This window comes from Dermacentor albipictus, chromosome 1, assembly GCF_038994185.2.
Source record: "Dermacentor albipictus isolate Rhodes 1998 colony chromosome 1, USDA_Dalb.pri_finalv2, whole genome shotgun sequence".
Lineage (NCBI taxonomy): Eukaryota > Metazoa > Arthropoda > Arachnida > Ixodida > Ixodidae > Dermacentor > Dermacentor albipictus.
This window is the reverse complement of record NC_091821.1, coordinates 552,309-564,361: the sequence shown is the minus strand read 5'-3', so window position 1 is coordinate 564,361 and position 12,053 is coordinate 552,309. Positions and strand designations below refer to the sequence as shown.

The 12,053-nt window shown below is 45.4% G+C and overlaps 1 protein-coding gene across 3 annotated transcripts in view; it reads left to right on the top strand.

Annotated features, from left to right (window-relative positions):
• LOC139060019 (serine/threonine-protein phosphatase 2A activator-like) overlaps positions 1 to 12,053 on the top strand; it is a 361,591-nt gene that overhangs the window by 49,405 nt on the left and 300,133 nt on the right. For 2 of the 3 annotated variants that reach the window (XM_070538701.1, XM_070538699.1), the window contains exons 3-4: positions 3,709 to 3,795; positions 10,152 to 10,277. In XM_070538701.1, the coding sequence (XP_070394802.1) occupies positions 3,709 to 3,795; positions 10,152 to 10,277 (213 nt within the window). The remainder of the gene's footprint in view (positions 1 to 3,708; positions 3,796 to 10,151; positions 10,278 to 12,053) is intronic. The other variant, XM_070538705.1, reaches the window with a different exon arrangement.

Genomic DNA, 12,053 nt, shown 5'->3' with positions numbered 1-12,053 from the left:
AACCGACCACCCGGATGGCTCACGCTAGGATCAGAGAAGGATCGCATGGTTAGTTACCAGGAAATAACTAAGCGCTACAGGTCAGCCAGGGCAGTGTACCCGCCAGCTCACAAATCGCTTAACAAGCGACAAGAAGTAGCTTGGAGATGACTTCAGACGAACACCTACCCCAACCCCTTAGCCTATCACTACTACTACCCGGACCAGTACCCTAATACATGTAACCATTCTAAGAAAAAAAGTGGATCTGTTCCATATTATGTGGTTGGGCCCAGCGGAAAATCACGCAAATAGAGAAATAAGTAATACTGAGCAGTGGGAGGCCGTGTTGCTCAGCTCCGACCCTGACCTGCAGGCCAAGGTCATCAAGAGGGCTGAAGAAGCCGCCCGGGCCCAGTGGCTCGTGGCTGCCTAACAACAAGGTCATCCGTCAATACCTTGTTTTCAAATAAAGTTTTTACTCACTCACTCCTTGCTTTTTTTTTCTGTGCTACTCATTTCCACTGACTGCGCCGCGTGCGAGTCGTCTCGTTCACGCAGTGCAGGATTTTGTGTGCTGTGCACAAGGAAACATGACTAGCAGTATAATTCAGTGCTACACGAATACTGAGGCAGAACAAGCGAATCGCAGAGCTTGATCATGTGCTGGAACACGGTAGAAAATGGTATAGTTTGAGTACCTGTGCACATGACCGCACGACCGTGGGAACAAGCAGAAGCAGAAGTACTTCTCTCTTGCTTCTGTGCGAAGTAAAACAAAAAACACGCAGACATTCCATTTGTGTGTTTTATTATTTCTCTAAACTTCTATTCGTCAATTAAGCAACAGATCGCACAGATAACAGATGTCTTGAATAATTCTCACGTGTCACCATGAGCGACGTCACACTGCGGACACGATTACGTAGGCGCAGGGGCACGATTACGTCGCTGTCCAGCTTGGAGCGCGGCGGCCGCGAGTGAAGAGGGCAACGGCGTTCGGATTGAAATTTCAGATCTTTCTGCGGTGCGTAGCAATGTAATTTTTTGCAGATACAGTTGTTATCGTGCAATGTATGCTCTGCACTTGTCAGCTCAAAGTGGCCCGACCCTTAAAAGGCCAGACCCTTAAAGGACCAAGAGGGGCCCTTTAAAGGGATGCTGAACAAAAATGTGAAAAAATGGAAGCATTGAAATTTAACTAGAAAAATGCGACTGTTTCTATACACAGTGTTTATTTTGCATATTCTTAAACGGATGGTTGTATTTTTGGAGGATTGTGAACATGCAGTGGCTGCACGCCGGCACGTGCGGGACTGCGCGCTGACTGCCGTGACGTCATGTGTGCCAGCTTGCAGCAGCAGCAGCCACCATAGAGTTGCCTACAATAATTACTAGAGGGAACTGTGGCGCTGCAGTGATTGACCCACCATGGGAATGATGGGAAGTACACAGATTTGTGTGATGTTCATGCTTAAGGATTCAGACATTCTTGTGGCCTTGTTTATTATGCTTTATATGCCTTCATTATCGTAATTTTCAGAGCAATCAATACTACTACTTGATGAGGGCTAGTTGGTTCATACTTAGAACTGAGGTGAAACAGTGCGGAAAAGACGAAGACACAAGGTGGTATTTGTTTCCTTGTGTCCTCGTCTTTTTCGCGCTGTTTCACCTCAGTTCTAAATACTTTCCGAAGTGCAGAAGACACTACGAACACGCACAATTGCTGCTAATTGCAACAACTGAGCTTGTCGAGGTTGCCAAATCTAAACGCGCCAAGCGCCTCCAGGCATTGGCTTGCCCGTGATAACTTCATAAGGGCGTTTTATGTACTTAGCAATGCATGCATCTGTGGCATAATTGTTTCAATGTGGGGCCTCTGTGCCACAGGTCCCCTGTTCGAATCCTGCCATTCAATATTCTGATTTTCAAATAGTAGCTCTTTAATTCGAGGACGGAATCAAATAGTGTATTTCTCCTGCTACATGCTCAAGAGCATTTTCTGTTTTTTTTTCTAACTGGCTGCATCAAACTTCGTCTCCCAGCTGGAAAATAAACTGCCAGATAAAGCTTTACTTTTGCCTCTACTATAACTACTGGGCACTGATGTCCTCCTTATTTGTGGACATGCTTACAGACTTTACATGAAACGAAGCACTAACAGCTTTTCATGTATTTGGAGTTGTTATGCGATAAGGAAGCTAAATGTTATGTGTAAAAATATATAGGTGCGAATAAAATATTCCAGGCCCGAACGGGTTAATCAAATAGTGACTATTCAATTCGAGGACTGAATCAAATAGAACACTACGCGATTCATTATTTGAAAGTTTCGAATATTTTCGCATCCATATGTATTGATACACAGTTACTTTCTGTATGTTGGCCATGGAAGTTTGCCCTGCTGCATGTCTCCCTCTGCTCCTCCAGGACAGGCAATACCAGCAACAAGTGGTACTCTGGTAAACTTGATTCAGTGCTTGCATTATTGATTGTTCAGTGTTTTAACTGTGCAAAGTTTTAACACTTGTTGCTGTGAGTAATGCTGTCATGGAGGGTTTTGGAATGATTCTGACCTCATAGGGCTCATTATTTAAAAACTTTTTGTGCGCAAACAGACAGCGACAAAGAAGAGGGGCAACACAAGGATGAGCGCTCGTCCTTGTGTTTCCCCTCTTCTTTGTCCCTGTCTGTTTGCGCACAAAAAAGTATTTAAATAATGAATCTGTTCCAAATAGGCCGACTCGCAGTTATGCTAGTAGAGCTCTTTTGTGTGCACCAAAAGTGTGGTGCACGAGTGTCTTTGCATACCATCGATGTGACCAGGAGTCGAAGTCGCGAGACTTTGTGCTTAGCAGAATGCCATAGCTACTGAGCCACTCTTGCATCTACAGCCTTGGTTCACGCCTTCAGTGCCTTTTTGTTTCTGCTGCTAGTAGTGCTTGAAATTTCTGGTGCAGGCACTTTAAGAGGTGATACCTTAATACATCTTCCTTCCAAAGCCTTCAGTGTTTGCTCCTTACGGCCTGTGCGTGCTAAAATTCAGTTATAGAGGCGTCTTAATTGTTTGGGTTATGTTTGATGGTGGCTGTACTTTCACTTAGAGGTGGGTGCCAAGGTACATTGCTATGTGTGAACATTTTAGGAAATTAGGACATCAGTGCAAGACTCATTCACTGAATCAGAACAAAATAGTGCGTGGTTCCTCCACTGCAGCACTCTCACGAAAATAAAGAATTTCATTTATATAATTTAGCTGAATTGAGGTTTGTTAAATTTAGGCCTTGCAGTAAAAAAATCCAAATTGTGGTCTCATTTTGGCAGTTAGCAGAGGTAAGATGTGCAAAATGCACTACCCCGTGAGTGAACTTTTTTTTTCTTTTTTGATAGCAAAATATGGTGACTGAATGCATTAATACTGCTTTAGCCTGTTCCATTAAAGTTGGCTCCCTTTTTTTTCTGTATTTATTTTTCCTGAGACAGTGTGACAGCTGGAAGCTATAGCATATATTTTGCTGTATTGTGTTCAAGTGCTGTGTGTGCATGAAGTGTTTCAAATAAATATCTAACGTGAGAAGCTCTATTGTTATTGACGGCTTTTAGGCTGCATGTATTTTGATAAATTGTGACCTGCAGATATGTTGACATGACAGCTTTGTGTTGAAATCATTCTGTATGGAGAACACGCATGGAGAACATGCCATTCTTTTTTCTTTGCTGCACCAGGCATATAGCGAGTATGTCGGCTTCATTTTGGCCCTTAATGAGAAGATCAAAGGGAAGAAGATAACTGATGACCTTCTCCTCTCCGAGGTGAGTTGTTAGGGGGTGGTTGCTTGACTGGGGGGCCAACCTCATTGGCATGGGTCCAGCAATTTCAGATGTGGTGAAACAGCCTTGTAGCCGTTGTAGACATTTTTGATCTTTTATTTTAGAGTTCCGTGCATTGATGGCAGGAAATCCTTCTGTATCTTGGTATATCTTGGATGAGAGTAGCTCAAGCTGGACACCTCTTACAAAAAAGAAAAGTTAACCCTTTGCAGATTAAAAAAGTAATAGGAAGGTTCCGTGAACAAGTCCCAAATGGTCGATGCCATATATTTACAATACTATTTGTATGTTTGAAAAATACGCCACTTTTTCAACCCATCGTTGCCGAAAAGTGCTGCCACCCTGTGTGGATACAAGGAATTTTTATCGCTCTGTAGTTTCTTGCTTTTCATTCCAGGGCTTCCTTGCACTGGCGTTTCATTGACCGCTTGCTTGTGTGAGGGCATGCGACGGTTAGTTTTGGTTTCATCTCATGGGCCCTTTCCATTTTTTACGCTCAGCAAAACTGATGTCTATATGATTTCTAATCTCTCAAAGTGTCATTACCAGATGCTCGCTCATTTATTGCTCAAAAGGTTGCAATTACATCTGTTCACAGGTGGGTGCGGTTATGTACAAACGATGATGCCATATACAAACAGTGCTGCCAGGCCTGCATTTCTTTTCTTGAGACTCGCGAAAAATTATTGCCCCTTGTTGGCGATGGGATGAAGGATCACTGCAAGTTTCTGACTCGTTTTTCTGACGAGCACACAACCATCGAGCTTTTTTGCATGTGCTCACATACACGGTTTGATTATGCTATGTACAGGCGTGGCCACTGCTAGTGGGAACATGAGAGCTCGTGGCAGCGCTCCGCGCATTGTCAGCATTGGTGCCTCGTGAAGTCTTGGCAGATGACTACCATAGCAGGCGACTCCCCAGGCTTTTTGCCGATCGCTTTGATTGTGCCTTTGTTGCAATACTTTATGAGGCATTGGTGGTGGGCCACTCTGCAAAGCGATGCCTCTGTGTTCCCACTAGCAGTGGCCACACCTGTACGTGCGTACCAGTTACTCTTTTGCAAGCGAGTTGAGCAGGATTCCTCTGATGTGGACTACTGCCCAAGTGCTGAAATGGAATATGTATATTTCATTGTATCTATCGAATTTTGTGGTCTATAAGTGTTTTTTCCTAATTCAGCGGTGTGCCTCGTAGAACGGGGACATATATACTGTAAAAATTGGATTGGATGCTATCGCCACACCCTTTGTATTGATCGGGCATCAAGTGACGCTCCATCGCACGTCACTGTCTGCCATGCACAGCAACTGCACTTGATTGCACTCATTGCCGTTGTTGCTGTGCACTTTGCATGTCTTTGCAGCCTTGCTAACCATGATGCCGCATGCAAAGCAAAGTCGGCAAAGTTACAACTTTGGAGAAGTGGTCAAATGGGTTAGTGAGGCATGAAACTCCATTTCTGAGAAAACTATTTTGGCAGGGTTTCACAGGGTTGGGTTGATACCGTTTGCAACTAATGGTGATGTTGGTGAGTTGAATACCAGCGAGTTGGAAGACGACAGTGATGTCCCAGCGGAAGTCCAACCTGAAATAGCTGCATTATTTGTAAGCGACTCGGAGGAGGACGACAACTTTGATGGCTTTGACTAAACGCCGTCATCTAATCTATCAATAGCATTGTTCATGCAATCGGAATAAAATACTTCTGAAAAGTACTGTCTAGACGTTGGAAGGCGCTTGCACGCGTGTCAGCGCTGCCTACCGCGGGATGCGTGCAAAGGCGGCGGCCGCTGCAAGCACGTCTGTTTGTCACACCTTCTCTCAAACTGCTCCTTGGCAAGTTATTAAATCACTTACCGAATGAACAGGTGCATCTTATACACTGGTGCAACTTGCATATGTCTTTTTTTGGAAGAACTGCCATTTCGAGGGAGGGTGTGTGACTTGTACAAAGATGCAACTTATAGACCAGAAAATACGGTATATTTTTATTCTTAATAAGTATTTATGCAAGCTCATCTGTATTATGAATAAACAATACATGTTTAGTGTGTTCAATGGGGCTGGTTGGTTCATCTTTAGAATAAAAGCAGGAACAGCGCAACACAGGACGAGCGAGTAATGAGCGCATGACAGAGCGCTGACTAGCAACCAAATGCTTCATTTGCAGAAGCAGCATATAAAGACATCATTGAATGTGACATGAACAGAAAAAGAAGGATGAGCGCTGTCTTTATTTATATTTATTATTTTATAGGCAGCGCAGGTCGTCTATAAAATCTCCTTTGATTGTAAACATTGCTATATCGGGCATAGAAGGTGCATTAATGATCGCCTGCACGAGCATGCCGCTTCACCAAAAAGGAAACCTGTACAGTCATCTGGCTGCCCACTGTAACACATGTGGTTGCAGCCCAATCTTTTAGAAGTGCGAAATAATTGGCAGATATAGTGAAAAGCGTGCGCGGGAAATCCTTGAGGCATTTTGCATATTCAAAAGTTTTGACGCGTGCGTCAGTACTGCGTCCCTCATGCTCTCAACAAAAGAACTGGATTATCTCCATGGCTGACGCTTATCCTTCTTTTTCTGTTCTTTATGTCACATTCAATGATGTCTTTATATGCTGCTTCTGCAAGTAAAGCACTTGGTTGCTGGTCAGCACTCTGTCCTGTGCTCTTTACTCGCTCGTCCTGTGTTGCGCTGTTCCTGTTTTTATTCTAAATACATGTGTACTCTACAAAACATATTTCTTTGTCTCTTTATGCTCACCTATTTGTGATCGCGCTTCCCGATTGCGATCATAGCTGTCAATCGTCTGCACTGTCAATGCTCAGTGAGCTCAACTAAATGGCCGCGCATGTCCGTTCATATGGCAAGGCCCCACACCTCAAGTGAGCACTATGATTTCATAGCTTCCGTAGCTTATGGTCTAGGTGTCTTCATGAGCTAGGCATATATGTAGTTGAATTCCACGTTCAGACAGCACTTAAGATTGTTTTTGTAGCTGTCAATGCTTAGAGGATCGGGGTACTCCTTGCTGTAGGCGAAGATCCTCGTGATGCATTGTTGACTGGCAACTGCTGGCAGTGAACTCACATACTCGGACAAATCCATTGCATCATATTGCCATGACAGCCATGGTCCGAGGGAAAAGTTTTGCTCCCCAGCTCTTTGTACACAACTCGCCCTTCGCTTTGCGCATGTTCTATGACGTCATGCTGTTTTCAAAACGGAGAAGTCTCGACTATCTATGTATGCTTGTATCTAATCATTTTCCCGCCTACCTGGGTCAGTGGGAAGTCTGGTCGAATGTTTAGCTCATCATGCGGCTGTACTGTCAGAACAGAACAGAACTCTTTGGCCACACCTGGCCCTTGCGCCATTGAACACCAAACATCATCATCATCAACAGAGTTAAAAACCATTCGTCAGAACAACTTGGGTCACTGAGTATGTGGCAATGTGTACATATGTGCCGCTCTTCAATGAACCTTTTTATGCCAACATGGGTACTACTGTTCGAAGGATTGTTTTGATCCAGACTTGGAGTACTGGGTATGTGCCTGTAGGTGTTTGCCGCTCTTCAATGAACGTCTTTGATGTCAACTTGAGTAAATAGGTATGTGCTGCTAGGAATGTGCCGCTCTGCAATGATGAAAAAGACCCCTTAAATTTTTCTGGTGCTGAGCGGAATCGAACCCATGTTGCAAGGGTTCCTTAAAGGGACACTAAAGTGAAACAATAAATCAGTTGAGACTAATAAAGCATTGTTTGAGAATGCTGCAGGCAGTTATTTCAAAATAATAGTTTGAATATTAGATAAGAAAATGAAGGTCGAAGCATCAGTATTTGAATTTCGCACCGAAACCCCGACGCCAGTACGTCAGTTTGATGTCATGGATTCCAAAGTATGTTTTTGCATTTGGGTCACATTGGCTGAGTAAAGGTTCTCGAAACTTGCCATGTTTAATATTTGGTTCCTTCAGAACACAATGTAGTCAATCTGTACCGCTATATATAGTTAAGTAGGCCCTAGAAGATGGCATCAAAATTCATGACCACATCGACCAGGTGCGGGAACTGCAAGGAGGCGTCACCACCCGTCTCTTGTTCTTGCACTTTTTCTGGTTTACCAAGTATCTTATTGCGGTAAGAGTGGTGTTTTTGGTGTCATAGAAAGGTAATTTACTGATGCAAAGCAAATGAAGTCATTTTTCTCTGTAGTGTTCCTTTAAGGACAGCAACCAGATGCATTAGCAGGCTGTGCCACACATGCACTGGGTGTGTGCCGTGCAGACTTCTTGGCAGTGCCACTAGATGATGCAGCATGTCCAGAAAGAAGCGTGAGAGAGGAGCCTGGTTGCTGCATGACGCACTTCTAAGCGTTTGCACGCACGTACATGCATTTTGGAGGCCACGCGCAGGCTTCACAGAGGTGGCGCCGAGTGTTAGGGAAGTGCGAAAGAGGAATCCCGCTTCTGTAAACGCCTCGTGCATAACTCATTTCGGCTGTGGCAGTATGTTGTGTTGCTATATTGATTCAATGCTATATGCATGAAGTTGAGAGTATGACGGAAGCCCGTCTGGTCGGGATGATGCATACTTAAAAGGAAGAGGTCTGGACACCGACCAAAAATGGTTTAAAAGAGTTATTTACGTTTCGGCTCCCCCACGGGAGCCTTGTTCACAATGAAAGAAGCGGCAGAGCTGGCGCCCCGTTTTATGTGCATCTCAAAACATGATTAAGGCACCTGGCATACATGGGCGGCAGATTGCCTTCGTTGCGATTAAGAGTGTGCGCCGTGGGTTGGATGATTAGGGACTCAAGATAAAGACGCGAAGAATGATTTCGCTCCTTCGCAATCACACGAGATTTCTCCCAGTTAATCTTATGTGATGTGGCTGCGCAGTGTTTGGCCAAGACATTTGATGCAACGTGTCGTTTCTGGACGTCATTCATGTGTTGCTTAAGTCTTGTTTTGAAGTTGCCGGTTTCACCGACGTAGACATATCGACAGTCACACGAGCTTAGACACGAGCTCGTGCATGTAAAAGACCCATTGGAAAAGGACAAGTTCCCAGGCGTGGTGTATGTCATTCCGTGTGCGGACTGTCGATATGTCTACGTCGGTGAAACCGGCAACTTCAAAACAAGACTTAAGCAACACATGAATGACGTCCAGAAACGACACGTTGCATCAAATGCCTTGGCCGAACACTGCGCAGCCACATCACATAAGATTAACTGGGAGAAATCTCGTGTGATTGCGAAGGAGCGAAATCATTCTTCGCGTCTTTATGTTGAGTCCCTAATCATCCAAACCACGGCGCACACTCTTAATCGCAACGAAGGCAATCTGCCGCCCATGTATGCCAGGTGCCTTAATCATGTTTTGAGACGCACATAAAAAGGGGCGCCAGCTCTGCCGCTTCTTTCATTGTGAACAAGGCTCCCGTGGGGGAGCCGAAACGTAAATAACTCGCGCTCCCCGGCCGTGAGCCAGCCCGGCCGCCTCAATCACGCGCGCCCGCGCCCCCGCCGTGCACGCGTGATCGAGGCGGCCGTGGAGCCAGTTGGAGCGCTTTGTCGGTGCTGAGCCACACAGCATAAGCATTGAGGACTTCGTTGGCGGTGACGACAGCACCGGAACAGTGGCGGAGTTAACAAACGTGGAGATCGTGACAGAAGTGACTGCTGAGCGGCCAAACGAAGACGCTGCCGAGGCTGATCCAGCAAGCGCTGATGTTGCGCCGCTCCCGACTGCAAGTGAGGCTGTAGCTGATTTGGCCGTTGTACGCCGCTACTGCGGCGCAATAGAAGGCACTGGACCGTCTCTTGTGGACCGTTTGGACTATGTTGAGGACGCCGTGGTCAAGCACGCGGTTGCCAATATGAAGCAGGCTACGCTGCTTCAGTACTTTCAGCGAACGAAATAAATACTTTGTTTAAGCTTCATGTGAGTATCTATTGCGCCACGATTGGTTCATTGATTGATTTGTGCAAGTTTTTGACGCGTTTTCTACGTGATTTTATATATTGAATTCTGGCTATATCGAACTATTTTGCGATCACCGCGCTGTTCGATATATTGAGGTTCGACTGTACTCTAATGGAATGCGAAAGAGCTTCTATACCACTCACCACATCGCCTTGAGGCATGCCTAGAACCAACAAACTTGAATCTGCATCTAAGCCAGTGGTCCAGTCAAGGTCACAGGGCATCACCTGTGTTGATGGGGTTGTAACATATTGATCGGCCAGTTTCCTTGGATTAAATTTTAAGAGAAAGCTATGGTGAAGTGACAACTCCCATTTTCTCTGGTTTGAGTGCAGGTGACGACAAAACTACTGTCGGTGTTGGAGGCTTTGGACACCTGGGTTCATGAGACGCCACCCATTGATCAACCCCAACGGTTTGGCAACACTGCTTTCCGCACTTGGCTCAAGAAAGTACAAAATGTGAGTGATACACCCAGATACTTTCTCCAAACCAAAAGTAGGTTTTGCCTCTCACTTGATTTAATGTTAATCTGACTGGGTTGCTGAAAAACAAGGGGGGGGGGGTCACCCGCTGTGGTTAAAGCCCCTGAAGCTTCATAAAGTAGCGACACTCTCCTCCTCCATTTTCACTCCTCATTTATCCTCTCTTTCGCACTCTCTCCTCGACCATGGCACTGCCTACCGTGCTTGAGCATAGCAGACGACCTTTCGCAGAGTGAATGTATGCATAGCAAGGCGGTGTGCTTTAAGCGTTCGCGTTGGCTTTCTAGCTCCGTGTAACTTCGTGTACAGCATTGAATTTCCATGTGGAGGGTTATACAAATTCAGTGATGGCAGCATTCTTCCCCTGTTTTGATGACTGTTCTTTAAAAACATACTTAAACGAGCATTAACACCATACCATGACAACTGTGAATGCATTGCGTGTGCTACAATTAAGTATGCAACATTTGTCAAGCGCACGCTGCAAGATCTTGTTGCGAATGCTTGTAAATAACATGTTTACAATCGAGTGCCAGCCTTCTAGCTTCTAGCGTGCTCTCGGTAACCTAAAGAATCAGCGCCGTCCACACCATGTGAATTTGCATGCGTATTAGTTATTACGCACAAAGGCTGGTAGAGGGCATGAACGATTTCTATTATGTTTCTCATGCCTCAAAGTCGATCAGAAATTCGCGTTGCCAATCATTGATTCGGGACTCGACGTACATAGAAAATGAAATCAGTTTTTAGCATTTGTTTGTGATGTGAGAACGCGGTATCAGCGCTTCACTAAGTCTCAAACTGAAGCATAGTGAGCTTATGCTGAGTAAATTATTTTTTCATGTTAGTGATTTATCGTGAACAACATTTCATTGTGCGTTAGCTCGTCTGTTCACGAAGTGACGTACTTGTCGCGAACCGAGTTGCACTAAGGTGCATGTATTAAGGACAGTTGTGCTCGCTCCAAAATAACATTTGCGAGATATGACTATAGTCGGATACAACTTTAGAAAAAAGGGGCGTTTACTCCTCCGAGGCGGATGCACACGAGCATCCTCCAACAGTGGCTATGGTGTTCGGCTTCTGAGCACGAGGTCGCGGGATCAAATCCCGGCCCCGGTGGCCACATTTAGGTGGGGGTGAAATGCGAAAACACAATGCGAAATGCACCTAAATCTAAGTGCACCTGTGTACTTCGATTTAGGTGCACGTTAAAGAACCCCAGGCGGTCGAAATTTCCGGAGTCCTCCACTACAGCGTGCCTAATACAGTCGAACCTCGATATATCGAACAGCGCGGTGATCGCAAAATAGTTCGATATAGCCAGAATTCGATATATAAAATCACGTAGAAAACGCCTCAAAAACTAGCGCAAATCAATCAATGAACCAATCGTGGCGCAATAGATACTCGCATGAAGCTTCAAACAAAGTATTTATTTAGTTCGCTGAAAGTACTGAAGCAGCGTAGCCTGATTCATATTGGCAACCGCGTGTTTGACCACGGCGTCCTCAACATAGTCCAAACGGTCCACAAGAGACAGTCCAGTGCCTTCTATTGCGCCGCAGTAGCGGCGTACAACGGCCAAAGCAGCTACAGCCTCAGTTGCACTCGGGAGCGGGGCAACATCAGCGCTTGCTGGATCAGCCTCGGCAGCGTCTTCGTTTGGCCGCTCAGCAGTCACTTCTGCCGCGATCTCCACGTCTGTTAACTCCGCCACTGTTCCGGTGCTGTCGTCACCGCCAACGAAGT